We start from the raw sequence: 27,967 nt of genomic DNA, 5'->3' as shown, positions 1-27,967 counted from the left end.
ATGTTGACCAGGCTGGTCTTGAACTCCTGGCCTCAAGCGATCCTCCTGCCTCAGCCTCTCAAAGTGCTGGGATGACAGACATGAGCCACCAAACCCAGTGAGTTTGATTTTTTTTTTTTTTTTTTTTGAGACAAGGTCTTGCTCTGTTGCCCAGGCTGAAGTGCAGTGGAATGATCATGGCTGACTGCCGCCTTGACCTCCTGGGCTCAGGCAATCCTCCTGCCTCAGCCTCCTGAATAGCTGGGACTACAGGTGTGCACCACCACACCCAGCTAATTTTAAAATTATTTGTAGAGACAGGGGTTTCCCTAGGTTGCCCAGGCTGGTCTTGAACTCCTGGGCTCAAACAATCCTCCTGCCTCAGCCTCCAAAGGGCTGGGATTACAGGCACAGGCCACTACGTCCAGCTTGAGTTTGATTTTTTTAAAAGAGAAAATCAAAACTCCCTTAATGAGCCTGATTTTAAGACTTAATGTGTCAAAATATGCAGTTCTTAAGACAAAGGGGAAATAGGTGTAAAAGGTCCTTGGTGTTCACAGCCTAAACCTGGACTCAGGGTTGGCTGCTATCAGGGTTGAGGGGTCCCTACCACTGGACACCTTAGATGGCCTGAGAACCAAGCCCACATCAGTGCTATGGTCTAGCCATTCTCTCTCACAGGGACCCAGCCTCCCTCCAGCCAGCCTGAGGCCCACTGGCATGCAGGGACCTCTGAGAACGACTGACTCCCAGGGATTCCTTGGCTCCTTACCTTCCAGCCTTCTCCTGCAACCAAGCCCAGGGCATATGGGACTGTCCCTGAGCCAAGGACCCAGGCATGCTGTGAGCCAGGGGAAGGGGATAAAGAGACTGGTGGCTTTTACCCTCCATCTGAGGGTGGAGGGGCTGGGAAGGGACAGGAGGTCTGTGGGAGGTCACTCCAGAGGCTGGGAAGGGACAGGAGGGATTCTGTTGTTCTCAAGTGACCTATTTGATTTCCCCCTCCTGAGGAGTCAGCACACAGGCTGAAAGATGCAGTGAGACACGAGTTTATTGGTGGAGCTGCAGTGGAGTCCTCCCTCTTTCAGGGATAGCCAAGGGCACAGCACCAACAGAGGGATGGAGAGATAGACCCCCAAACAGACACATGGATGGAGCAGACTCATAGAAACCATAGCACAGCCACATAGGCACAGAGACACACAGGCCACAGCACCAAGAACACACACACACACACACACACACACACACACACACAACCACAGGGCTAAGACACACGGACAAAGTGCGGGCTTTGGGGCCCCTGCATAGACAGAGCGAGGGCCATGTGGGGAGGGGGCCCCTACTGACCTCCCCCAGGCATAGGCACACCAACAGCACATAGACAGGCAGATGCCCCCAGCCAGCCAGCCTGCCACACAGACAAATGGACTGCAGGGAAAGGATGTTCGTGGCTCCACATGAACCATGCGGAGAGGGCACCACAGGCCTTCAACACACCCTGCCACACTGAGGCCTGGGAGTCCCCACCCCTGAACTAGTCACATCTATTCCCCGGACTCCCACCCGACTCCCCGCCACACTTTGGTCTTGCCCACTGGGGCTGGGGCTGGGGCTGAGGCTGGGGAAACTGGCAGGTGGAAGGAGGGAGAGAGGAAGGGGTATGGACCTGGCTCGGTCCCGTCTCTGTGATCAGGGCAGCAGATGCTGAGAGTCCGGGGCTGAGCCTCGGCCTGGCAGTGGGGTGAGGGCAGGGCCATGGCTCAGGCTTGGGGGGGCTCCTGGCAGCGCAGGCACTGGGCCATCTCCGGCTGGTACTGCTCGACCTGCAGGGTGCAACTGGAGAATCCAAACCGGGAGTAGAGCCGGGATGAGGCTTCAGCCAGGACGGCTTCAGGGTCAGCGGTGGAGTCTGTGGGAGAGTGATAAGAGGTGGCATCCATCCCGGGGGAGAAAGAAAAGGCAGGGACTGAGATAAAGACAGGGAAAGGGGCTGCACAGCATTAAAGCCAGGCGTGAATGGGAGCCTGCTTTTCTTTCTGTATTGTATGAACAGCATAAAAGTGTCAAATCAAATGTTGGAGAGACTCACCCCAGTCAACCGTGCTAACACACTAAACTCTTTCCAGTCTCCTATTCTCTCCTGTCACTGAGTGTCAACATACAGCTCAACATTTCAGCAGCCATACCACCCGATTTCCCAGGACAATCCAGATGTTAAATATCTGTCTCATTGTCCCTCTAGAGTTTCCATCAAATATCCCACAAATTATAATATTTTTGGCATCCAAATTGCATGACTCTGATTGCTTCTTGCATCTGGAAGAAACTCAAAAATTCTTTGTCAGCTCATGACTCACCATATATATTTTTAATAGTTGAATCATAATGTAGATGCAATTTTATATTCAGCTTTTTTCTCAGCATTATACCATAAACATTTTTCCTAGTTGCCATACAGTCTTCATAAGCATCATTTTTAACAGTTATGTGATACCTCAGGGTGGAGGTGCTGTAATTTACCTAACTGTGCCCCATCACTAGACCTGTAGGTACTAATGATCTTTTAAAGGGTTGTTGGTTCCCTGTGCTACTTCAAAGAGGGTGAAACTGCCCCCAGAACACTGCATCCAGTAGATGGAGACTCCTTGTCTCCAACATACACGAGCGCACGTGCGTGTGTGTGTGTATGTGAGAGAGAGACACAGAGAAACAGAGACAGATCAAGAAAGACTGAAACAATTCCAGTAACTCAAACTATGGTCCCATGTTTGGGGTGGGGTATGTTCCAGGCAGTAACTAGCTGGGGCCAGTGGGACTCACCGATGGCCAGGTGTGCAGAGGCAACGTGGTAAGTGAGCGTAAGGGCCCACAGGTGCAGCTCATGGGTTGCCCGGACTCCTGGCACCGACAACAGCGTATCCCGCACAGGTTCGAACCCCACATTGCGGGGGGTACCTGCAACCAGCACCAGTCATGCCTTACTGCTAGGGCCACTCCTGCCCAGAAGCAGCACCCCCACCACTGGATTCCACCTCCCCTATCCTGTATCCACTCTCCTTTTGACCCCTACAATTCACCCTATGCCCAAATCCTTGTTCCAGCAGCAGACCCCATGAGCCAAGCCTTCTTCCCGTACTATCTTCAAAGAAAAAAGTGGTGGCCCAGTGCGAGAGTAAAGTCAGAGAGGGCCACAGGGATGGGGAGCTGTGGTGCCCGACTCACCTTCCATGAGGATTCGAAGAACGTCTCGGAGAGTGGGAGCCGTGGATCCAAGGGCACAGATGGAGAAGAGGAAGGTGCTGATGGGGTCGGCTGCCTTGTATTGAGGCTGCAGAGAAAGAGACCCCTAAGCCCAACAACCAGGGACCTTTCAGAGGAAGATCTAGGGGTATCTTGAACAAACATGACCTGAGAGGCCCCTCAAAACCCTGAAGAGGGGACAGGGAACATGATTTATGTCTGGGAGAGTCCTGGGAGGTGGGAGGGAGGGGGAAGGAAGCTTTGGGACCTGGGAAGGAGTGGGCTGGGATGTGGTTGTGGGGAGGAAGGCTGGGGCAGGTCTCCAACGATGGTACCTTGAAGTAGATGAGGATGGAGGCAGCCAGTACCCCAAAGCTCTGCAGGAGGTCCCCCAGCACGTGCACAAATGCTGCCCGGACGCTGGTGTTCCCCAGGGGCAGGGGCTCTTCAGGCCCCTCCTCCAGCGGTGCATATTCTGCTCCCCTAGACCCGTGGCTGTGGGGGGGCCCAGCCTGGTGCAGCACAAAGGCCATTCTGAGGGGGAAGCAGAGCAGCTCAGCCTAGGGCCCTGCTCCTGGCCTCCTATGCCCCCATCTCCATGTCTCACCTCCCCAGTAGCCCTTTCCCAGCCCCTGGAAGAAAACAGCGTTTTGCAAGAGAGATAAACAATGCAGCCTGGGGGAAAGAATACCAGACTTGGTGCCACACATGTGGATTCGGAAGCTGGCCCTGTTACCTAAATAGGTATGTGACTTGGGCAAGTCACCTGTTGGGATTGACTGCATTAATGGTAAACTAGGGGTAATGCTACCTACCTCATGGGGTGGCTGTGAGGTTTAAATGCAATCATGTTGATGAAAGCCCTCATCAGAGTGGCTGGCCCATGGCAGGCCCTTAACAGAGATCTGCTGACTGAATTTTAGGTCTCTATCCCAGACCCTTCCCAGACACACCCAGGGCAGTCCATGGAGAGCTGTGTGTGCATGTCTGTGTGTCTGGTGGGGAGGAGAGAGCCAGCTCTCCCATCCTGGAGGAAGACCCCTCGCCCTGGGCCCCACAAGGTGCCTGCTCCATACTGGGACGTACAACAGGTTGGCACAGACTGCGATGCTGGCGGTCAGCAGCATGGCACCCCCCTCGATGTGGTAGTCGCTGTGCAGCAGGCGGACGAAGGCCAGGTACAGGAGGATGCCAGTGACCATCCAGAGGGAGACCACAGAGGCCAAAGCCCCCAGAGTCTCTGCGGGTGGAGGGGGAGACAAGCTGTCAGAGACCTGCTTGGGACCCTGACAGGTGCCCTCTGGCAAGATTGGAGAGTCACTGGGCCATGCAGGGGCCTTACCTGAACGGTGCCAGCCAAAGGTCATGGTGCGGGTGGCTGGACGGGTAGAGAGCCAGAGGGAGAAGAGGCTGCCCATCATGCTGCCCACATCCGCCAGCAAGTGGGCTGCATCGGTCATGATGGCCAGGCTGTGTGCCAGATACCCGCCTGCCAGGGTGAAATGATGGAGTCTGCTTCCATTTAGAAAATATCATGTAGTGTGTATAGGCATGGAAAATAAATTGGGGGATATATACCAAAAATGTGAATTGGGGTTTTCTCAGGTGATGGGACTACAGGTATAATTAACTACTGTTATGTTCTTCTTTTCATTCATCTGTGTTTTCTTTTCTACAATGATATATTTTATTTTAATAACAAGAAAATAGGGGTTTTAAAAGAAGTCAGCCCTGACCTGCTGGCCCCAGACCTCGGCTAGAAGTCCCTTTGTTGCTCTGTCCCTCACCCCTCCTACTTCCTGAGTCCTGGGCACCCAGCTCCCCTATCCCAGCCATCCCCATCTCTGCATCTGCACCCAGGAACATTCCTGGGACTCTGGGTGGAGAGTGGCTTGGGCAGGTGTTGGGAGGATGGGGTTTAAGGGCTGCTCCCCAACTTACCGACCACCTCCCCAGCCATGAAGACAAAGCACACGGCACACGCAGCATACAGCTGCCTCCGTGCATGCAGCCTCTCGGGGGTGAGGCCCGGTGGCGGCAGGGGGTCCCTGTGGCAGTGGTGGAAGGGCATCTCCACAGGTTTGGACTCCTCAGGGAGGGGCTCTGAGGGCTCTGTGAAGAGACTGAGGCAAGCAACATGGTTCAACCTGGGCCTGGCCCACAGGCTGGCCTGCTCACTCCACGTCCTCAGTCCCCAATGCTGGCCTCATCAGACCATCTGCTTCCCCAGGCCTGGTCGTATCTGGGAGCTGCGTCGGCAGAGGGCCACATGAGAGGTGGGGACTAAATGAACAGGTCAGAGCCCAGCCTCCCTTTTCCTTCCATACACAGAGCCATAGAATTTCACAGCTGGAAAGCACCTTACAGACGGTCTAGTCTAACTTTTTGAAGAGATGGGGTTGGCTGGGAGCAGTGGCTCACACCTGTAATCCCAGCGCTTTGGGAGGCCAAGGCAGGCAGATCACGAGGTCAGGAGATCGAGACCATCCTGGCCAACATGGTGAAACCCTATCTCTACTAAAAATGCAAAAATTAGCTGGGTATGGTGGCACGTGCCTGTAATCCCAGCTACTTGAGAGGCTGAGGCAGGATAATCACTTGAACCAGGGAGTTGGAGGCTGCAGTGAGCCGAGATTGTGCCACTGCACTCCAGCCTGGCGACAGAGTGAGAGACTGTCTCAAAAAAAAAAAAAAGAGATGGGGTCTTGCTCTGTTGCCCAGGCTGGAGTGCAGTGGTGTGATCAGAGCTCACTGCACACTTGAGTTCCTGGCCTCAAGCGATCCTCCCACCTCAGCCTACTGAGTTGCTGGGATTATAGGTGTAAGCCACCGCACCCAGCTCTCGTCTAACATTTTATTAAATAAATTAGAAGCATGAGGCTCACAGAGTTGGGGGACACATGGAGGCCAACCCAGCTAGTTGCTAGAGCTGAGACTAGACCCCAACCAAATCAATTTCTTATGCTAGGCACCCCAAAATGAGCAGGATTCCTGCGGATCTCTGAGAGCTTTTGATGAACAGGGCAAGCATGTACCTACACAATGATATAGAGCGAAGGTGGCCACTGTCATTATGGCAGTTGGAGTGCTATCAGGGTTCTGAGGATGGAGGGCCAGACTAATTATAATGAGGAAATCAGGGAAACAGCTGTAAGAGGTAACATGAGAAGGGCCTTGAAGAATGGGAAGGATTTTGATAAAGACAAGTGAATGCTATGCCACGCACGCCAAGGCAGTATGAAGGGAAGGTGGAGTGAAGTGTGGAGTTGGACTCAGCATGTGTTCCTGGCCTTGGTGTGCCTCCTTTCCAGGTCCACCTCCCAGAACCTCCACTCCTGGATCCTGCCCCTGCCCTCTCTAGACATGCAGCTGAAGTGTGGCCCTTTAAGAGACGAGCGGGACGTTGGGGCCAAAAAGTCTGATTCCTGGCACAGAGAACTGATGGCTAGATTCCAGAGCTGGGGTTGTCATGGGAGGAAGGGGTGCAGCCTGCTATGGCTGAGGATGGCAGTGGGAGGAGCATGTTAATTGGACTTCAGTCCAACTGTAAGCACCCAGCAGAGCCCACCTTAACTGCATGGTACCACAAGTCTCCCTTGACAAATGAATGGGGCTTGGGACCTCACCTGGGGATGCCAGAGGCTGAGTGAGGTCAGGCTGAGTGCTAAGTCCATTCTGGTCCAATTCTCACCCCCGCCACTACCCCACCTGAACCCAGCAAGGACAGAATTTTCCACAGAATTCAGGACCTAAATAGAAAATACAGTACTAGAAATACTCATGGAGGTGTGACAAGAATACCCACGAGTAAAAACGATGGCTCCAGATAGAAACGTGATCATAGCAGCACAGTGGGGCGGGATGTCTGGGGCCTTCTGGCTAAAGACAATTCTGCCAAGTGGGTGAGCTGAGTTTTGAGGGAGGTAGGGGGAACATTTGGTGCTTGTACAGAAAACTGAAATACTGGTAGATTAATTTCCTGAATTTCCAAAGCCCCATCCAAGACTTAGAATCTGGGCGTGTATGATTCTGGATGTGTTTCCAGAGGAGATGGGGTGGTGAAGGAGGCTGTGAAACCGATCCTCATTCATTCAATGAGGTGCACCAGGCAGAGCACACATAATGAAGCCTGGTCTGGTGGGCAAGACAGATTGTAACAAATGGCTTACTACACAAGGACAGGTTGATGCTAGGAGGGTTATGAACAAAGCACTTTCGGGTGCAGGGAAAGGAGCACTCCCTCATAGGGGGCTCGGAGAACTTCACAGAGAAAGGCATGTTTAAGGAGATGAGACCTAGTTGGAGAAGGGTGTTCCAGACATGTAGAATGACAAAGACAAGGTTTGTGGCCTGGAGTCTAAGCGTGAAGTGTCAGGGGAGGGCTGAGGAGGAAAGTGATGGGCTCAAAGGAACATAAAGGGAGATACACTGACTGCTTGAACAAATATCTCCTGAGCACTGAGATGACCTTGCTGATGGGAGGAAGAGAGGAGAGGAGAGGAAATGGAGGGGTCTAGAATAGACCAGGTCAGAGCTTCCCTGGAGGGGCAGGTAGGTTAGGAAACGCCTTTCAGAAAATGCTGCAGGATTCGGTGACTAATGGTCATATGAGAGTGAAGATGGACTGGAGTTGGAGATGCGAGTCTGAAGCGCAAAGGCTGGGTGGCATTGGGGGCAGTGGGCAACATTCATTCCCTGGCCTTGTAAGCCACAGCACAGCCAGGCATCAAGGTGGCCACCCATCAACAGGCTGCTCCCTTTTGTTCTGCATAAATTGGGCACTAAGGAAGCCTGGCTGTTGGTGTGTGGGGGTGTGGGAGTGTGGGGTGGCTACATGCTGTTTAGAGACGAGGAAAGGCTGTTTCCTCTCCCTGGTCCTCCGAAACCCCCAACAAACAACCGATATTGAGTGGGGAAGAGGGGGGACGTAGCAGGGGCTGAACCAAAGTCAAAAGGACACCTGAAGAGATGCCAGGCCTACGGCAGAGCCCCCACCGCGTCTCTGCAAGCCCCTGCAGGAAGGGGTCCAGCTCTCTTCTGCTCACCCCTGCCCCCAACCCGGCTTGAACGCCCCCACCCAAAGAAAGAGCGAGAAGCACACAGAAGCACCACGTCAGAGACAAAGGGAGAGGGACTAGGAGAGAAACAGAAAGATTGAGAGAGGTGGGGGAAGAGAAAAAGCCGGAGATCCTGCCAAATTCCGGAGACAAACGGACGGTCAGCCGACAGACAAGATGGCCCGCGGGGGTGGGCAGGGAGGCCGGGCGGCAGCTCACGGGGGCAGGTGGACGGCGGCGGTGGGCGCGGGGGCCGGCGGGGCGCGTTGGCGGTTCTCCTGCCACCCCCGGCCCGCTGTCCCGGCCGCTCCGCGCGCCTCATTTCACACCTCGCCGCCCCCGGCCCCGTCTGTGCGGAGCCGGGAATACCCTCGCTGCCCAGACCGCACCTGCTCCTTCCTCGCCGCCCCCTCGCTTCCCGGCGGCCGCCCGCCCCCCAGGGGCCTGCAAGACCCGCGCGGAGCCTGGCCCATCCTCGGGCCCTGGCGCCCACAGCTGGCCGCGGCTGGAGGGGGCGCGCGGAGGGGAGCCCCCGGGGCCTACAGAGGGAGCTCTGAAGCCTGGGCAGCGAGGCGCTCCCGCCCTGGGCCCGGGGCAATGCGGACCTTGGCGCACCGGGCGAGGTATCCGGCCCGACGGAGCGGCAGCCGCTCCCAGGGAAGGCAGGCGCCGCGGGGGCGGCGGAGGGGTCCGGCGGCTTGGGACGCCGGAGGGGAGTGGGAGGCCGCTTCACCCGAGGACATCAGGCGGCCGGGAGGAGGCGTAGCCGGCTGTGTAGGGCTGGGCGCTCCGTGCAGCCAGAGGGGACGAAGCGGGGTGCAGCGGAGCGAGGGACCCGCGGTGCGCCGGGGCGGCCGCCGGGGCCCGCACCGAGAGGGACAACGAAATGGACGGAGGGTAGTAGGGTGGCGCCCCCGGGCCGAAGGCCAGCCCAGGTCTGTCCTACCTCTTCAAACGCAGGCTGCCGCCGGCGCCACCGCGATCCCGGGGGCTCACCAGGCGAGTGGTCTCCAAGCCCCCAGCGGCGGGAGAGGGCTCCATGTTCCCGGTGCCCCAACCGTCTAGGCCCCACCGAGGGAGGGAGAGGCCGGGCCGGCCCCGCGCCAAGTCCGAGCAGCCCGCCGACCCCCGGGATCCCCGCAGGGTGGCGGGGCCACCAGAGTGGAGCGAACTGCAGCGACTGTGGCGCGCCGAGTCCGAACTGCAGATCCCGCTGCCGCCGGAGCCCCGCCCCGCGTGGGGCGAGCTCCCCAAGCTCCGCCTCCAGGCTCCCCGGCCTCTCCTCACCCTTAAGCCCCGCCCCCACTGCCAAAGCCCCATTTCCCCGCGCCAGAACCCCGAGTTCTGGAGAACTCCTCATCTCCACAGCCCCGTCCCCCAGGCGAGCTAGCCCCACCTCTGCACACAGACCCGCCCACCGGTTCCAAGCCTCGCTCCTCAAGCCCAAGGACCTCACGACCAACCTTCGCCCAATGACCACCACTCTGTGCATGCCTGCGAGGGGGTGTCACCCACCACGCCGTCACCCTGTGGCCCCAATCCTCACGCGGAGGCAGAAACAGGAGCAGACCCATTACCTATCTCCAGAGAACCAGAAAGAACGTGAGGTGAGCGGTGACACAAGGCGATTCCAGGGACTCCAGAAACCCCTCTACGGAGAATCTGGGGTCTGAATTCATGAGCCCAGTCTGCTGCCAATCACTGTACCGCGAATGATCATTTATTTTTATACAGAAACATTGGGTGACAAGCTTCCTGCTCTCCTTCAACCCACTGTTATCCCTGCTTTTCAAATGAGTAAACTGAGACCCAGAGGAAGAAGAGTCCAAGGTCATGCAGGCTGTGAATAAAGGGCCCAGCCTGGACCCCTATCCTCTTTCCCTCCCCGGCTCTGGAACCGGAGAGCGCTCACAGTCCTCTTACCTGTGGGGGCGGCCAGTGGAGTCGAGCCGCCTATCTAGTGTCACGGCCACTGTTTATGGAGAGGGGCTGAGGGGCAGCGGGGCAGCGTGTCAGCTAGTGATCCCCATCCTCCACACCTGCAGCGCCCTCCTGGACATTACCGCATTCTGCCTCATTTGGGGGAAACTAAAACCCAGGGGAGGGAGCGACTTACAGCAAAGTCGGTGGCCGAGCCTCAGGTGGAAGCTTCAAATGCTCAATGTTCTCTCCCCTCGCACCTGCCGCCACTGTAGAATGGGAGGGGGTGGGAAGAGGATTCTGCACTCGAAGCTGTGACAGTCTGTGAAGAGGAGGGTCTGTAGGAGGAGGGGAGAGAGTGAGCAGGGATGGGGAAGCGTGGAGGGTGGGAATGGTTAGTGAGCCCAGGCAAGAAACTCATCTGCCGCATCCTTCAGAACACACTGGGCGTCCTGAACTTAGGCTTCTGGGGACAGACACCTACCCTCGATATTGTTATTCCAACGAGCCCGAGAGTGCACTTGCAAAAAACAAAACAAAACAAAACAAAAATGGGAGCACGTGCCAGATACAGTGGTGGAAGTGATGGGGTTAACCCGGGAGAGCTTCGCGGAGGAGGTGAGGCTTAAATGGATTAGGAAAGCTGGGCGGCGGGCTGGCTGTTCCGGCGGGGGAGAGTGTGGCTTGGCCCGTGCCAAGGTGTGCGGGCGGCGCGTGCGAAGGGACTGTCCTGCCCCGCGGCTGCAGAGCGGCACCGGAGAGCCACAGGGGCTGCGCGCGCCCTCCGCGCCGTCCCCGCCCCCGGCTGCGCCAGCCTCTCCTCCGCGCCAGCCCCCAGCCTCCCCAGTCCAAAGCCCATGCGGGGTGAGGGGGCAAGGGAGCGAGGGGGTCGTTCTCCCTCTAACCTCCCTTTAAGGCGCGGGACTTGACGGAGCTCTGTTTCTCCTCGGGTCACAAGGAAGCACATTGAGGGGGCGAGAGCAGGAAACCACTGGCCAAGGTCACCTTTTCGGGCTACTTATCAGAGCCAAGGTGGAACCCAAGTCCCTGCTTAGCTATGCCAGGGCTCTGGGTTCGTCGGGCCCGGCGCCGTCGGTTTTCTAAGCGCCGCACCCATCCTAGGGCTCTCCCCAATTCTGAGAACCCTGGAGCTGGGATGCGCAGCGACCACCGCGCACTCCGCGGCTCGGATGCGGCAGCCTGGACCGTAGCGACCCGGGCGGGTGAGTTCGAGAATGGGGAGAAACTGCGGGGTCCTATGCGGGGAACGGGATTCTTGGCACGGCTCAGCCTATGACGACAACAGGGGACATAACAACAATGGCTTCCTCCGGGATTTCCCTTCCCGGGCAGCCTGCGCGGCCAGCAGCACCGAGTGCCGGGAGGGGGCGCAGACGCCCTCACGTGCCCTGCCCGCCCCTGCCGGGAGCCAGCAGGCGGGGAAGGCAGAGGCGCCTCGCAGCGCGTGGCCAAACGTGCCGCCTCCAGAAGCCGAGGGCGCCGGCGGTGGGAATACCAACCTTCACTTGAAAATTTATGTAAGGAAAGCTTGGCAGCGAAACAGGATGCTTCCACCTGTTCCTCAAAGAGCCATCAAATGGCCCTGTGAACATCTTTGCAAAGGGTCCTCGCGAATGCCAGGCCTCAAGTGCGATTCTCTGCACTGAGGTCAGGATTTAAGCTGGGCTGGAGATTTCAGGCAAATTTTAAAATGTAAGCATGTGGACAAGAGTTAACACCTGACAAGTCCAAGCCAAGCTGTAGAGCATGGACAGACGAGGCAACCTGGAAGTCCAACTTCTACTCCATGCTCCACTCAGATGTCACCTCCAGGAAGCCTTTCCTGACTTCTCCCAGACTGGGTATGTGTCCCTCCCTGCTTCTCTCAAGGCTCACACTGTGCTTATCTGTTCCCAGCACTCACCTCATGGTGATGAAGTCCTTTGCTTGTCTGTCTCCCTGCTACAGGGCAAGCTCCCTGAAGGCAGGAATTGTTTCTTTCTCATCTGTGTCCCCAAACCCCACTAATGGCTGGCACACGGTCCTCAATTAAGCCATCCCAGAAAGGAGGAGCTAGTTGAGTGGAAGCAGGATGGAGGAGGTAGGATTTCAGCTGGTCACAGGGAGACTGAGGGAGAGCAACAGCTTAAATGTCACTGCCTCAGGGAGGCCTTCTCTGGCCCCCACACTAGGTTAATTCTCATGTCATACACTCTCATCGTACAATACTTTTTCTGGGTTTTTTTTTTTTTTTTTCTTTTTGGAAACAGGGTCTCACTCTGTTGCTCAGGCTGGAGTGCAGTGGTACAAACATGGCTCACCACAGCCTCGACCTCCTGGACTCAAGTGATCCTCCTGCCTCAGCCTCCCAAAGTGCTGGGACTACAGGGGTGAGCCACCATGCTGGGTCAACACACTGTTTATTTCTTTCAGCACTGATCATACTGTAACTGAATTGTTACTTGGGAATTATTTGTTTCATCATTTGGCTTCCAGGCTACCATAATCTGGTTTTCCTCCTACTTCACTGGCTGTTTATTTTCAGTCCCCTTCGCTGGTTCCTCCCCACCTTCTCAATCTTTTCTTGCTGAATTAGCCCAGGCCTTGGTCACTCTCTTCTCTTCTCTTTCCACACTCACTCCCATGGAGCTATCATCCAGTTTCTGGTCTTTAAATACGATCCAATAACAGCAGAAAGTAATGATTGTTGAAGCTAGATGCTGGGTACATAGAGAGTCACGGTACCATTCTCTCTATTTTTGTATGGGTTTGAATTTTTCTATTAAAAAGGATTAAAAATAGCCTGGCTGGTGGCTCACACCTATAATTCCAGCACTTTGGGAGGCCGAGGCAGGTAGATCACTTGAGGTCAGGAGTTCGAGACCATCCTGGCCAACATGGTGAAACCCCATCTCTACTAAAAAATACAAAAATTAGCTGGGTGAGGTGGCATGCACCTATAGTCCCAGCTACTCGGGAGGCTGAGGCAGGAGAATCACTTGAATCCGGGAGGCAGAGGTTGCAGTGAGCTGAGATTATGCCACTGCACTCCAGCCTGGATGACAGGTGAGACTCCATCTCATAAATAAATAAATAATAAATGGCATGTGTTCGGTGGTGATTCTCAGATCTCTCACTTGGACTCCAAACTCATATATCCACATGTCAGCTTGACATCCCTTCCTTATTGTCTGGTAGGCAGGCCTATCAAGCTCCGTAAGTCTAAAACTGAGCCCCTGATTGTCACCCCATCCTGAACCTTCTCTTTCTGCAGTCTTCCCATGTCAGAATATGGTAACTCCATCCTCCCATCTGCTCAAGCCAGACATCCTAGGGTCATCCTCGATTCCTCTATTTTCACTCTACATCCAAGCTGTCAGCAAATCCTGATCCCGCCCTTGTCCAAACCACCATCATCTGTCTTCTTGATTACTGCAGTAGCCTCCTCCATGGTCTCCATGTTTCCATCCTTACTGCCTTATAGTCTATTCTCAACCAAGCAGCTAGGTAAACATAGATCAGATTTGTCCCTCCCCATCATACTCAGAGTACCAGCCAGAGTCCTTCTAATGGCCGGCAAGGGGTCCTATGGAATTTAGCTCCTCTGATCTCATTTCACACTTCTCCCACCTCACTCCCCAGCCATCCTGGCCTTCTTGTGAGTCCTACAACACACCAGGTATGCTCCCACCCCAGGGCCTTCACATTTGCTTATCTCACCAGCTGTAATGCACTCTGCCAGATGTGCTCGCAACCTACCTCCTCACATGCTTCAGGTCTTGACTCAAATATCACCTGGCCAGGCCCTCTCTCCTTGTCCGTTTAAAAACTGCAACCTGACTGGACGCGGTGGCTCACGCCTGTAATCCCAGCACTTTGGGAGGCCGAGGTGGGTGGATCACCTGAGGTCAGGAGTTCGAGACCAGCCTGGCCAATATGGGGAAACCCCGTCTCTACTAAAAATACAAAAATAAGCCAGGCGTGGTGACACGTGCCTGTAATCCCAGCTACTCTGGAGGCTGAGGCAGGAGAATCACTCAAACCTGGAAGGCGGAGGTTGCAGTGAGCCAAGATCTTGCGACTGCACTCCAGCCTGGGCAACAAACAAGACTCCATCTCAAAAAAAAAAAAAAAAAAACCCCAAAAACAAAAAAACACTGAAACCTCTCCTCAGACATTCTCTGTTTCTATTCCTTGTTTTATTTTTCTCCATAGCCATCATTACCATCTAACATACTGCATATTTTACTTATTTTGTTTACTCTCTGCCCCTCTCGCCAGAATGTAAGCTCCATGATGGCAGAAATTCTGTCCGTTTTACATGCTGCTATATCCCCAGAACAGGGTCTGTACGTAATAGTACCCAGCAAATATTTGTTGAAGGTCTTAATGAACTCTGTCTCCCATATTAGGCTCTAATTTATGCGGGAAGAAAAAGAGTTTGACCACTTATCATTGTATCCAAGGTACTAAGCATATATCAGTGCTTGGTTGATATTTGTTGAGTAAGTGAATTGATTAAGGAAAAGAACAATTTATGGGGAGAAATGGTGTGACAGCAATGGTACAGAGGTGAAGAAAAACAGAAATATTTAGTGAGGAGACCCGTTTGATTGCTGTGAAAGGTTCACTTTAGGCTGGGCGCGGTGGCTCACGCCTGTAATCCCAGCACTTTGGGAGGCCGACGCGGGCGGATCACAAGGTCAGGAGATCGAGACCATCCTGGCTAACACGGTGAAACCCCATCTCTACTAAAAACACAAAAAATTAGCCGAGCATGGTGGCGGGCACCTGTGGTCCCAGCTACTCCGGCGGCTGAGGCAGGAGAATGGCGTGAACTCGTGCCACTGCACTCCAGCCTGGGCGACAGAGCGAGACTCTGTCTCAAAAAAAAAAAAAAAAAAAAGAAAGGTTCACTTTAGGACAATAGTAGACAATGAGTTTGAAGGGGTAAATTGTCATAAGGTCAGAGTTCACTGCCAGATTTCAAAGGTGGTTTTGCATCCTGTGTGATGCTATCAGCAAAGTAGTAAGATGGAAGCATGCTTTAAGAACAGTGATCTGGGAACAGTATCCAGGATGAGGCCAGCAATGGGGAGAAAAGTTAGGAGACTAGGACACCAGCCAGTGTGATATGGAAATCCTTTAACTGGGGTGCATCAAGGCTGTGGGAGCTGAGAAGAAGAGACAAATGAAAGAGAGATTTTGAAAAAAAAATTATCAAGCTTTTTTAACCTAAATTTGGGGAAAAGAATGAGTCTACAGTCTTACAAATAGTCGTAACATTAACAGAAATGGAGAAACAAACAAAAAAAATAGTCTGGGGGCAAATGAGGAATTCAGATTTTAGAGTGTGGTTTTTCTTTTTCTTTCTTTTTTTTTTTTTTTTTTGGAGACAGAGTCTTGCTCTGTTGCGAGGCTGGAGTGCAGTGGCACGATCTTGGCTCACCGCAACCTCAGCCTCCTGGGTTCAAGTGATGCTCCTGCCTTAGCCTCCCGAGTAGCTGGGACTACAGGTATGTACCACCACACGCAGCTAATTTTTTTTGTATTTTTAGTAGAGACGGGGTTTCACGGTGTTAGCCAGGATGGTCTCGATCTCCTGACCTCGTGATCCGCCTGCCTCAGCCTTCCAAAGTGCTGGGCTTACAGGCGTGAGCCACCATACCCAGCCTTTCTTTTCTTTTTTTACAAACTCTGCATATGGAATCCAATGGAGTGTGGTTTTGAGGCAATGGAACACTGGCATGTGGATGACACCAAAGCACAGTTGTGACAGCAAAAGCCATGGGTGTAGACTGACTCTCTAAAGAAGAGAAGAAAGAGCACAAGCAGAAGCTTAAGGACCAAACTGCAGAGAAAATCCAGTCAGAATTAGCCAGGCATGGTGGTGCGCACCTGTAATCCCAGCTACTCAGGAGGCTGAGGCAGAAGAATTGCTTGAATCCGGGAGGCAGAGGTTGCAGTGAGCCGAGACCATGCCACTGCACTCCAGCCTGGGTGACAGAGCAAGACTGTCTCAAAAACAAAAACAAAAAAAAAGAAGAAGAAGAAAAGAAAATCCAGTCAGGACGTAAGAGAAGGAAGAGGACCCAGTAAGGGAAACAGCAAACGTATCAGAGATGTAGGAAGAGAACCAGAGAAATGTGCAGAGCTCAAGAAATGAGAAGACAGTTGGTAGGTTAAACAGAAAGAAGTGATTTAAGGGCCAAAGTCTCTTCCCAAAACATAACCTGATGTTTTTCACTCCATTTAGTCATTCTGCCTGAAATTTTATCTGTTATTCCTTTTGCATTAATGACAATTAATAACAATTAAGAGGGTGAGGTATTAACTGTCTTTTCACTATAATCGAAATTACAGTGTTTTAATAAGATTGCTTTCTATCTACCCTGAGGGATGAGATCATTCTATGATAGCAATAGTTTTTATTAGAAGTATTAAAACAGAGGAAATGAGAGTGGTAATTTTGGAGTTCTGGCTGCTTGGGAGGACTGGGGGCGGTGTTTTGGATAGCCAGAGGGCAGCATGACGGGACTGGGTAGGAGAACAAGAAAATGGGGTTCTAAGAGGCTGAGGAGAAGGATGTAGAAGCATGGAAAGACACCAATAACAATTTGCAAATCTTAGGGAAGGGGAAGGACCCTGATTTTTCCTTTCTTCCCAGCAACAAAATGAAATGCAACCTCTCTCCTTATAAAATCAGGAGATAGGATAGAAATAGCTAGTATAATAATGATAGTAATAATAATAAAGCATGTGCCTCGTGCTTTATTCAAATTTAATCCTCATAACAACCCAAAGAGACAGACACTATTATCTCCAGTTTACAGGTAAGACAGGTGCTGTTAGCGTAGTGTTGGGTCTGCAAAGTTTGGGGTTGCAGGTCAGAGAGGACAGGGACATGAAGCAGTCTCCTTTCTAGCTGAAAGCCTTCCACCTCCCATCCTGAGATGTCTGGCCTGGGAAGCAGAGGCAAACACAATTGGGTGGGTGGTGGTGGTTCTGGTCACATGTAGCATACATGCCTTCTGCTGGGGGAGGGGAAAGAGGAACATTACCTGACATCACCCATGAGAGGATGTGAATATCCCCCACAGCTTTGGTCTGTCTATAGACTTGGATTTTAAAGTAGGAAGGAACAGTCATGGTGTAGATACTGAACTTGGAGTCAGAAAACTCAGGTCAGATCTCACTGGATAACCTTAAGCAGGTCAATCCGTCTTTCTGGGCTGCACTTTCTTCAATTATAAAGTGAAGGCGTTGGATTCAAGTTAAATCTCTGAGGTCCCTTCCAGCTCAAAAACTGTACAATTTGAGAACCTGGTGGTTGAATGTGACAAATTGTGATCTCTCTCTCCCACTGCATATGTTCCAGAGTGTGGTATTTTGGGTATAAATATGCCAATGTCTGCTGTCTGTATGTGTGTGTATTCCAGCTATATGACTAAAACTTTAGTTGTTTGTGGGTAAACAAGGGATGCTTCTTGGTTTTCTCCATGAGAGACCAAATGGCTCTGGGTGGTAGTAAACAAAAAGATCACTGACTCAAGGTATGATGGGAGGGCAAATGATCCAAGAAATGGTTTTAGTCTATAACCATTCTTTGGCAGTTATTTTTGGTTTTTTACTTTCATTCTTTTTAAAACCAAATCCAATTAAGTCTTGACATCAACCCTGTGAAATGGCACAGGTTTTTATAGAAGAGGAAAAATAGACTCAGAGATGAAATGATCTGTCGAAGATCACACAGCCTGTGAGGGCCAGAGCCAGAGCTAAGATCTAGGGCTTCTGACCCCTGGCTTGTGTGTTCTTCCTAGGACTGAGCTGGGTGTGAGAAGAGCCCAGGCATAGAACACTCAGTCAAAGAGGCTCTGGTTTCTAGGTAAAGGCAAAGAGGAGAGCCACTGGCCAAAGGAGGCCAGGCCGACTGGGCCGTGCTACTCCCATCTCTGCAGCTTCCTGGCTGAAGTGATATTCTATTCAGAGCAGAGCCTCGCAAGACTTACAGATAATGGCTATTTCAAGAGCTATGAACTGTGATTAGTTAGAATGTCAGAGGGCCATGATAAGAAGTGAAAACATTCTGCAGCCTCTGTCAAGATGCGAAAGGTGTTTACTAACTCTTCTCAGAACCGAATTTGCCTTCTTTCTCAGGGCTCACTTCTATGAAGCAGGGATGCAATCGCCTCTCGGGTTGTTGTGAAGATCCAAAGAGATAATTAGGTAGGAGTGTCTCGGAAAAGCCTCACACTTTTGCTTGTTCATTCAACCAACCAACATTTACTGAACACAGGAAGTGTGTTAGGAACTGGAGGGAATACTAAGACAAATAAGAAACAGGGAGTTCAGGATCACGTTACTATCTCCCCTCTCACCTTCTTTCTGTATCATGGTTTCTTCTTGTCTAGGACCATATGAGGGAAGATGGGCCCTGTTGTCTTGTCCAATTCCCTAGCTAAGTGCTTCTGTCCCGGGGAATTCTGAGCCCAACCTCCAGGTTACATTGGATCAGCAGAGGGCCCTCAGCTATAGCTCATTCAAGAAATCATTCATTCACTCACGTGAGCCAGGCATGGCTCTAGGTGCTGGGGATACAATGGTCAACAAACAAACAAGGTCCCTGCCCTCGTGGAGCTGTCACCTGGGGAAGGCAGCTTTTTTTTTTTTTTTTTGAGACGCAGTCTCATTCTATTGCCCAGGCTGGAGTGTAATGGCACGATCTCGGCTCACTGCAACCTCCACCTCCCAGGTTCAAGTGATTCTCCTGCCTCAGCTTCCTGAGTAGCTGGGATTACAGGCACGCACCACCACACCCGGCTAATTTTTTTTATTTTTAGTAGAGACAGGGTTTCACCATGTTGGCCAGACTGGTCTCGAACTCCTGACCTCATGATCGACCCGCCTCGGCTTCCCAAAGTGCTGAGATTAAAGGCATGAGCCACTGCGCCTGGCCAACAGCAGCTTTTAAATCAATATGCAAATAAACACATGTTCACCAGCTGGGTGTGGTGGCTCACGCCTGTAACCCCTGCACTTTCGGAGGCTGAGGTGGGCAGATCACTTGAGCTCAGGAGTTCAAGATCAGCCTGGGCAACATGATGAAACCCTGCCTCTACCAAAAATATGAAAATTAGCTGGGCATGGTGGTGCATGCCTTTAGTCCCAGCTACTTGGGAGGCTGAGGTGGGAGGATGGCTTGAGCCCAGGAAGTTGCGGCTGCTGAGCTGTGATTGTGTCACTGCACTCCAGACTAAGACCTTGTCTCAAAAAAAAATATATAGATAGATAGATAGATATAGATACATATAGAGTGTGTGTGTGTGTGTGTGTGTGTGTGTGTGTGTGTGTTTGCAGGCTATTATGAGGTGAGGAGAGAGTAGAACCCAGTTTAGAAGACCTCTCTGAGGAGGCCTGAAGCTGAGATCCCTGAAGGATGAGAGGTCAAGCCCTCCAGGCAGAGGGAACAACATGGTCAAAGGCTCTTGAAATGGGAGGGAACACGATTTTTTCAAATAACTAACAGGAAAGAGGAAAGCGGTGGAGCAAAGCCCAGAGCAAGCAGGACAGTGGTTCCAGAAAAGATTGGAGAGGGAGGGGCAGGACCACGCTGGGTCTTACAGACTGAGGCAAGGAATTCGTTACAAGTGCACCTCTAATGCCTTCTGCTCTCTCTACCCAGTGCTGGGGAAGAAATGAGCTGGTTTGTTCTGCTAGTTCTGTCCTCCCATGATAGTCATGAAAGCTTGGGGGTTAAAGAAATTTGGCAGGAGACAAACCACCAAAAAAAATTATCAGCTTCAGCTTCTTTTTAAGTGAGTGACCTCTAAACTCATCTGACCCAGAGACTATGGACTGGGTGGGTGATGCAAAGGTCTTCATCCCCTCTCCCTGCACTGATCACAGGCCTACAGAAATAAATTCATTAATTCAGCAGTCATCGTGTCTGCTGCAGATGGACTCCTTAGTTCGTTTGCTTAGATGGTTCTTGAGGTGGAATACTGATTTACAAGTGCACCTCTAATGCCTTCTGCTCTCTCTACCCAGTGCTGGGGAAGAAATGAGCTGGTTTGTTCTGCTAGTTCTGTCCTCCCATGAGTCATGAAAGCTTGGGGGTTAAAGAAATTTGGCATGAGACAAACCACCAAAAAAAAATTATCAGCTTCAGCTTCTTTTTAGGTGAGTGACCTTCAAGGGGGCTGGCGCAATGGGGGCTGGCGCAATGGCTTCAAGGAGGCTGGCACAATGGCTCACGCCTTCAAGGGGGCTGGCACAATGGCTCATGCCTGTAATCCCAGCACTTTTGGAGGCTGAGGCGGGCAGATCACTGAGGTCAGGAGTTCGAAACCAGCCTGGCCAACATGGTGAAACCCCGTCTCTACTAAAAATACAAAAAAATTAGCCAGGCATGGTGGCAGGTGCCTGTAATCCCAGCTACTTAGAAGGCTGAAGCAGGAGAATCACTTGAACCCGGAAGGCAGAGGTTCCAGTGAGCAGACATTGTGCCACTGCACTCCAGCCTGTGTGACAGAGTGAGACTCCATCTCAAAACAAAACAAAACAACAACAACAAAACCTACAAGGGGAGGAAAATGTGCACAAATAACTGTAATAAAAGGAAGAGAGTGATAAAAGCTACAAAAGGGTTAACAGATAAGCATTTTCCAAGTAATAAAGCTTTTTCTACTACATGTTACAGGAGCCATTGAGTGCTCTTGTAAAGAAAACCAGCACTACAAAGTAGTAAATTATAAGTGATGCAAACACTACCTCCTGTAGAAACTCACAGGAAGGGAGGCCAGGTAGAGGCATGCTCCCACGCCTGCAGGTGGGGATACAAATCCTCCTTCTGCTACCTTTCCGGAAGAAAGTTAGCAATAGAGATCAAGAGCGTAAAAAAAAAAAAAGAAAAAAGAAAAAATCATTTCGACCCAATAATTCGACTTCTAAGAATGTATCCTTAGGAAAAAAAATTAGAGATTTGTTCAAGCATTTCTGTTGAATTTTCCTCATAGGGTTATTATATTGTCAAATAGAAATAACTGAAACAGCCAAGTTGGGTTACATTATGGGACATGCTCATGATGGCATCATATTTAAATGACGTTTTTGAAGCACGGTAGTGACTTTTGGAAAAGGCTCAATACATCATTTTAATGAGATATGCAAACTCATCATTACGATATACTAGGAGAAATGCTTTGACAGACGAAGTGGGAACAACTGGGAGAGTGAATGATGGAGTGTCAGGAACAGGGGCATATGAGTTGGGTCTTCCAGGTTGTGGAGGTGTTTCCGGGTGGAAGAGAAGGAGGGACCAAGCAGAGAGCCCTAAGTCCTGAAGACAGCTGGGAAGGTAACACACCTCTTAAGAAGGGCATGCAGCAGCCATACCTCTCATCCGCCACGGTCAGCAAACCCATTGTGTTTCCTGGAGTGAGTTGGGCCATCAAGATGGCTGGTGCCCTTCTGCTGGAGAAGAGGGGCTCGGCGGGAATCCCTGCCCCAAGGCCTGGCAGCAACGCTCCTACGCTGCCCTGGGCCGCAGGCCTGCTAAGCCCTCCGCTCTCACTTCCCTGCGCGCGAAATAAGTCCCAGGGCCAATGTGGCCTCCCCACCTAGTGCTTCCGGGGGCGCCAAAAAACGACCTGCCCAGACCCGCAGCGTCCACGCTGCGCGCAAGCGCAGTCAGCTGCTGGACCCGGCCGGTGTGAAGTTTCACACCCAAAAGGATGAAGGGCACCCGCCTGGCTTAAGAGAACGACTCCCAGGTAAAGGGCCAGACCCAGGTGAGGAGTCGGCACAGGGCCAGAGGTGCCCTGCACACTCAGAGCTCTCCCTTTGAGCTCCTTGCCTTGCTTGGTTCTCCTGGGCCGCAGGCCTCTACCCTGCTCTCTGGGGTTCTGCTGCCAGTTCCTTGCCAGGTCTTTCCCACAGCAACGCCTTTTCTCTTCCTTCTCCAGCCTCTGAGTCCTCTTCCTCCTCTCCCCACTGTCCCACCTCTGAGGGACAGAAGTGGGGTGGTTTGAGAGCAGGAGACTGGAGGGAAGAAGCAAGTCCGGGCCTAGCTGCAAGCACTCCCCACCCCCGCCCCCGCCAGGCTCTAGGACACTTGACTTCTGTTAGGCCGCACACAGTTTGGTCTGAAGTGTTTCTCTCTCAATAGTTGTGGATCGGCGAGGCACAATGGCTCACGCCTGTAATCTCAGCACTTTGGGAGGCCGAGGTGGGTGGATCACCTGAGGTCAGGAGTTCAAGAACAGCCTGACGAACATGGTGAAACTCTCTTTCTACTAAAAACACAGAAAATTAGCCGGGCGTGGTGGCGGGTGCATGTAATCCCAGCTACTCGGGAGGCTGAGGCAGGAGAATCGCTTGAACCCAGGAGGCGGAGGTTGCAGTGAGCCGAGATCGCGCCATTACACTTCAGCCTGGGCAACAAGAGCAAAAACTCCGTCAAAAAAAAAAAAAGTTGTGGATCTTTCTGATTCCTGATCCTGTCCGTTCAGGCTGGGGCCGTCCTGGTCTTTCAAACCCAGCAGTGAGCTTGGACAGACCCGGAGGTGTTTACTCCAGGTAATAGGCGCTCTAGACAAAATCAGGCTCTTTTCCTGGCTTAGACCTCTCCTTGCTTACAGCACCTCTAGGATGTGGGATGTCTGGAGGTCTGTGTAGCTGGAGGATGCTGGGAAATGTGAGGGGAAGATGTTTCCTCCTTAAAATTGGAATTTTACTGATCACCTGAATTCTCCTGCTAGCCACAAATCCCACTCACTGTTATCTTATCCTTGTCCTTCTGTCATCGTTTACCTGCCTAATCCCTGAAGGTAGTGAGTTTCCTGTCATTGGAAGTGCACTTCTCGGTACCCTTACTTGTAGAAGTTCTCACAGATGCTGCTTCTCCTCTGGCTCAGATCATGTCTACTGGGAAGGAAGCAGCCCACCGGCTGTCCAAAAGTGGGACGAGCCTCTATGCAGTGCTGGAGCTTGAGAAGGGCGCCTCACCTGAAGACATCAAAAAATCCTACAGGTTCAGACCTCAGCCCTTTATTGATCCTTGGAATTTCCCCCTTAAACCTTTTTCTTTCTGTATCTCTTTTGCTATCTGACTCTTCTTCTTTTTTTTTTTTTTTTTTTTTGAGAGGAAGTCTCACCCTGTCACAGAGCAGAGACAGAGACTGTTGAGAGTGCGGTGGCACGATCTTGGCTTACTGCAACCTCCGCCTCCCAGGTTCAAGCAATTCTCTCACCTCAGCCTCCTGAGAAGCTGGGACTACAGGCGTGCACCACCACGCCTGGCTAATTTTTGTATTTTTAGTAGAGACAGGGTTTCGCCACGTTGGCCAGGCTGGTCTCAATCTCCTGACCTCAGGTGATCTACCCGCCTCGGCCTCCCAAAGTGCTGGGATTACGGGTGTGAACCACTGTGCCTGGCCTATGACCCGTTTGTTTGTTTGTTTGTTTCTTTTGAGACAGAGTCTCGCTCTGTTGCCCAAGCTGTAGTGCAGTGGTGCAGTCTCGGCTCACTGCAACCTCCGCCTTCCGGGTTCAAGTGATTCTCCTGCCTCAGCCTCCTGAGTAGCTGGGATTACAGGTGCCTGCCACTATGCCCAGCTAATCTTTTGTATTTTTGGTAGAGACAGGGTTTCACCATGTTGGCCAGGCTGGTCTCAAACTCCTGACCTCATGATCAGCCCACCTCGGCCTCCCAAAGCGCTGGGATTACAGGTGTGAGCCAGTGCTCCCGGCCCTGTGACCCATTTTTAAGTCCCAACAAGCCCTCACTTTGGGGCCAAATGGCGCCATCACCTTCTTCATTATAGTATGGGAAGGAGTTTAGACCTTGGATGCTTGCCTCCATCCTTTGTACCACATCTCATGCATTCCTTCTGCACTCTCTAGAGACTAATCCATGTCATTCATCCTAAGCCTCCTTCCCCAGCCATTCCCCATTGCTTCCCTACCCTCCTTTTGGGTATCGCCTGGGTAGGAAACTGGCCTTGCAGTATCATCCTGACAAGAATCCAGGGAATGCTCAAGCAGCAGAAATATTCAAAGAGATCAACGCAGCTCATGCCATACTGAGCGACTCTAAGAAGCGGAAAATTTACGACCAGCATGGCTCATTGGGAATATATCTGTATGATCACTTTGGTGAAGAAGGCGTCAGATACTATTTTATTCTGAATAGTTGTTGGTTCAAGGTACACAATTCTCCAGGTCCCTTAAGAATAAGGAAAGAAGGGTGACCTTCCTTTCCTTATGACAAATGCTTCTGTTGTCTCATTTTCTGGGTGCCAGGAGGATTGAGGGAGGGAAGCTTGAGCAGTCATATAGAAAACTGCTGGACTGAGGCCATTCTCGCCTACCTTTTAGACACTTGTCATCCTGTGTACTCTGCTCACTTGTTGCTGTTTCTGTTGTTGCTGCTGTTTTTGCTGTGGAGCACTGAAACCACCACCTGAGCAGGATAGTGGGAGAAAATATCAGCAGAATGTCCAGAGTCAGCCTCCAAGTTCAGGTGAGAACTGCAAGCAGGGACTGTGAGGTAAGAAATGTCTTTCATTCTTGGGAATGAAAGAAATGATTGGGGTCGGGCACGATGGCTCATGCCTGTAATCCCAGCACTTTGGGAGGGTGAGGCGGGTGGATCACCTGAGGTCAGGAGTTTGAGACAAGCCTGGCCAACATGGTAAAACCCTGTCTCTACTAAAAATACAAAAATTAGCTAGGCATGGTGGCACCCACCTGTAGTCCCAGCTACTTGGGAGTCTGAGGCAGGAGAATCGCTTGAACCCGGGAGACAGAGGTTGCAGTGAGCTGAGATCGTGCCACTGCACTCCAGCCTGGGAGGCAGAGCAAGACTCTATCTCAAAAAAAAAAAAAAAAAAGAAAGAAAAAAGGAAAGAAAAGAAAGAGGCTGGGCACGGTGGTTCAAACCTGTAATCCCAGCACTTTGGGAGGCCGAGGCGGGCGGATCACGAGGTCAGGAGTTCGAGACCAGCCTGACCAACATGGTGAAACCGTGTCTCTACTAAAAATACAAAAATTATCCAGGTGTGGTGGCGGGCACCTGTAACCCCAGCTACTTAGGAGGCTGAGGCAGGAGAATTGCTTGAACCCGGGAGACGGAAGTTGCAGTGAGCCAAGATCATGCCACTGCACTCCAGCCTGGGCAACAGAGTGAGACTCCATCTCAAAAAAAAAAAGAAAGAAAGAAATGGTTGGGGGTGAGAAAGACCTGTAAAAATGGCAGGTTAATCCCTAAATATGGCAATTTCAAGTCTTCAAGTCTGGCACTGGGACAAAGTGAAGAAAAAAAAAAAAGATCGATATGTTTCTGTGCACCACACAACAAACTGACAGTTTGAAGGTGGTAGTGTCAGCTCCTGTTAAGCTAAGGAATGGGGTGGGAGAGTATGTCTAGAGAGGACAGTAGGTGAAGACAGATTTGAGGATGCAATTTTTGTTGTTATTGTTTTGTTGTTGTTGGTGGTGGTGGTGTTGAGACGTAGTCTCAGTCTGTCACCCAGGCTGGAGTGCAGTGGCGCGATCTCAGCTCATTGCAACCTCTGCCTCCCGGGTTCAAGCAATTTTACTCCCTCAGCCTCCTGAGTAGCTGAGATTACTAAAAAAATTAGCTGGCTAATTTTTTATTTTTAGTAGAGTCAGGGTTTCGCCATGTTGGCCAGTCTGGTCTCCAACTCCTGACCTCAAGTGATCTACCTGCCTTGGCCTCCCAAAGTGCTGGGATTATAGGCGTGAGCCACTGTGCCTGGCGGGATGCAATTTTTTCCATCTACTCAAAGGAAAGGGCCAGTTGCAGTGGCTTGTGCCTGTAATCCCAGCACTTTGGGAAGCCAAGGTGGGCAGATCACTTGAGCTCAGGAGTTTGAGACCAGCCTCAGCAACATCATGAAACCCAGTATCTACCAAAAAAACAAACAAACAAACAAAAAAAAACAAAAGTCAGCTGGGCATGGTGGTGCACACCTGTAGTCTCAGCTACAGGGGAGGCTGAGGTGGGAGGATCACTTGAGTCTGGGAGGTTGAGGTTACAGAGAGCTGTGATCATGCCAGTGCACTCCAGCCTGGGTGACAGAGTGAGACCTTGTATCAAAAAAGAAGAAGAAGAAGGAAAGGAGGAGGAGGGGGAGGGGAAGGGGAAAGGGTGGAGGTAGAAGAACAAGAAGAGGAGGAGGAGGTGGAGGAGGGGAAGAGGAAGAGGAAGAAAAGAAAAGAAAAAAGAAAAGGAAAGTCTGAGATCATTCCCACCCCAAATAAACTTTTATAAGCTGATTGAACTTCACACCAGCGCCACCTGGTGATGCTAATGAGTAACTGCAAGGTAATGGTTTTCTCATCAGTACGCTACAAAAAGTTACTAAACGTTTGTATATGTAAACATATATATAATTCCATCATAGGAGCCAAACGTGATTTTAGAAGCAAGGAAAATAGCGAAGATGATTTTTAAGAGATGAAGAAGGATGAGGTATGTAAACCGAAAGGCAGCAATAGTTATCAGATAAGAAAAGCATGTAAGCTAATGTCAGATGAGTCATTAGTGTAGAAAGTTTACATCTTTATAGTATAGACTGTGTTTATATCCTTACATGTAGGGGTTTGCTTTAAGTTCTAGGTAATTATTCCTTCTGATTAATAAAGTGCCACCTTCTTCCGCCACTAGGTGCTGACCCAGTTAGGGTGCCTTCTGCTGCCCAGTCCCCTGGACACATTGAAGAGAGGAGCAAGTAGCCCTGTCCTGACATTGACCCTGATTTGACCCCTTTTCTTATAAGAATCTCAAGAATCTCTTCAGAAGCACTGATGACATTGATCCCAGTAAGGACATCACCTCTGCCCTTGGTACCACAACTCTGTATGGGGTTGCCCAGCTACTCTTCTTTTTAGTCGCAGTCCCAATTTTACTCCGTCAGAAAGCAGCCCTCCCCTCCCTTCCCTTATGAGGTCTCAGGCAGTGGTGGCAGATTTTTCCTGAAGAGTCTTTTTCCTGTGTCTGCCTTGTTATTGGAACCAATGCCAGCTGGTAGGGTCCCTGAGCCCCTTGCGATATCACCACCAAGAGCCTGATAACTGAGCAGGGTGGATCCTGTCCCTGGAACTGCTGCACCCGTTAATTCTCCCTTGTTGCAACTCTGTGTACCAAGAACCCCTAGCATCAGCCTCATTCCTAAGCCAATAATGCCTATATGGAGCTGGTCTCACCTTCTGGTGCCCATGGCCGTTGGCATTGCCAGCCTCATTCCATGCCACTATGAGTCAACTCAGGAAAACTGCGAGTGCATTTGAGGCTTAGGGGTAGTCATTCCATCTTTAGATTATCCTTGGACTTCAGCTACCAGCACAGCATGCATTAGCCTTGGTCCTGTAGGTTAACTGAAGTTCAAACATCAGTGCCAGCTTGCCTCCATCCTTTTCACATCTTATGCAGGCCAATTGACATATAATTTGTTCTTAAAAATAGGGGCATGAAATATGTGATCTGGAAAAGATTGTACTTTCTGGACTCTTTTCCCACTCTTGCCTCTTTGTGCTGCTGTTTCGTATCCTCTTCACACCGTGTATTTCCCACCCACTCAAGGTCACAGCCTACTAATTCCTCAGACTTCTCTCCCTGGACTAGGAGAAGGGCTAAAGAATGTCAGTAAGTAAAAGAGCTTTCGTCCAATCCCAAGGCATATGTTACGCCCAAAAAAGACAAATTGTGTCTGGGGTAGAGAAAAAAGGCCTAAGGAAATTGCTTC

At 51.4% G+C, this 27,967-nt stretch overlaps 2 protein-coding genes across 6 annotated transcripts; one reads left to right on the top strand and one right to left on the bottom strand.

Annotated features, from left to right (window-relative positions):
• Positions 1–127: 127 nt before the first annotated feature.
• On the bottom strand, positions 128–21,788 carry SLC30A3 (solute carrier family 30 member 3). Of its 4 annotated transcripts, none has more exons than XM_054547718.1 (9): positions 21,594–21,764; positions 10,396–10,537; positions 5,164–5,345; positions 4,565–4,711; positions 4,309–4,462; positions 3,558–3,756; positions 3,205–3,310; positions 2,803–2,937; positions 128–1,891 (listed from the first exon to the last, which is right to left on the bottom strand). In XM_054547718.1, exons 1-9 carry the CDS (start codon positions 21,598–21,600, stop codon positions 1,743–1,745), a joined length of 1,221 nt encoding a protein of 406 aa, XP_054403693.1. In that variant the 5' UTR covers positions 21,601–21,764; the 3' UTR covers positions 128–1,742. The 4 variants fall into 4 exon arrangements, with proteins under 4 accessions (XP_054403693.1, XP_003776001.2, XP_002812235.2 ...); XM_003775953.5 differs by having other exon boundaries at positions 941–1,891; positions 10,396–10,468; positions 21,594–21,788; XM_054547719.2 differs by lacking the exon at positions 21,594–21,764 and adding an exon at positions 11,105–11,426 and having other exon boundaries at positions 943–1,891.
• A 61-nt stretch (positions 21,789–21,849) lies between these two features.
• On the top strand, positions 21,850–27,891 carry DNAJC5G (DnaJ heat shock protein family (Hsp40) member C5 gamma). Of its 2 annotated transcripts, none has more exons than XM_054547716.1 (6): positions 21,850–21,970; positions 23,114–23,229; positions 24,190–24,403; positions 24,576–24,720; positions 26,627–26,694; positions 26,890–27,891. In XM_054547716.1, exons 2-5 carry the CDS (start codon positions 23,117–23,119, stop codon positions 26,674–26,676), a joined length of 522 nt encoding a protein of 173 aa, XP_054403691.1. In that variant the 5' UTR covers positions 21,850–21,970; positions 23,114–23,116; the 3' UTR covers positions 26,677–26,694; positions 26,890–27,891. The 2 variants fall into 2 exon arrangements, with proteins under 2 accessions (XP_054403691.1, XP_054403692.1); XM_054547717.1 differs by having other exon boundaries at positions 21,852–21,988.
• Positions 27,892–27,967: the final 76 nt, after the last annotated feature.

The sequence above is a fragment of the Pongo abelii genome, chromosome 12 (genome assembly GCF_028885655.2).
Source record: "Pongo abelii isolate AG06213 chromosome 12, NHGRI_mPonAbe1-v2.0_pri, whole genome shotgun sequence".
Taxonomy (NCBI): Eukaryota; Metazoa; Chordata; class Mammalia; order Primates; family Hominidae; genus Pongo; species Pongo abelii.
This window is presented reverse-complemented; position numbering and strand designations above follow the sequence as displayed.

What these genes read in the sequence shown, in the direction of transcription:
- DNAJC5G (XM_054547716.1), top strand. Translation starts at nt 23,117, where the DNA reads ATGTCTACTGGGAAGGAAGCAGCCCACCGGCTGTCCAAAAGTGGGACG. An exon ending in GACATCAAAAAATCCTACAG is followed by an intron (nt 23,230 to 24,189) that starts GTTCAGACCTCA and finishes TCGCCTGGGTAG; the next exon opens with GAAACTGGCCTTGCAGTATC. An exon ending in GAGTCAGCCTCCAAGTTCAG is followed by an intron (nt 24,721 to 26,626) that starts GTGAGAACTGCA and finishes ATTCCATCATAG; the next exon opens with GAGCCAAACGTGATTTTAGA.
- SLC30A3 (XM_054547718.1), bottom strand. An exon ending in CTTTGGCTGGCACCGTTCAG is followed by an intron (nt 4,463 to 4,564) that starts GTAAGGCCCCTG and finishes CTCCACCCGCAG; the next exon opens with AGACTCTGGGGGCTTTGGCC. An exon ending in CCATCCTCATCTACTTCAAG is followed by an intron (nt 3,311 to 3,557) that starts GTACCATCGTTG and finishes CTTTCTCTGCAG; the next exon opens with CCTCAATACAAGGCAGCCGA.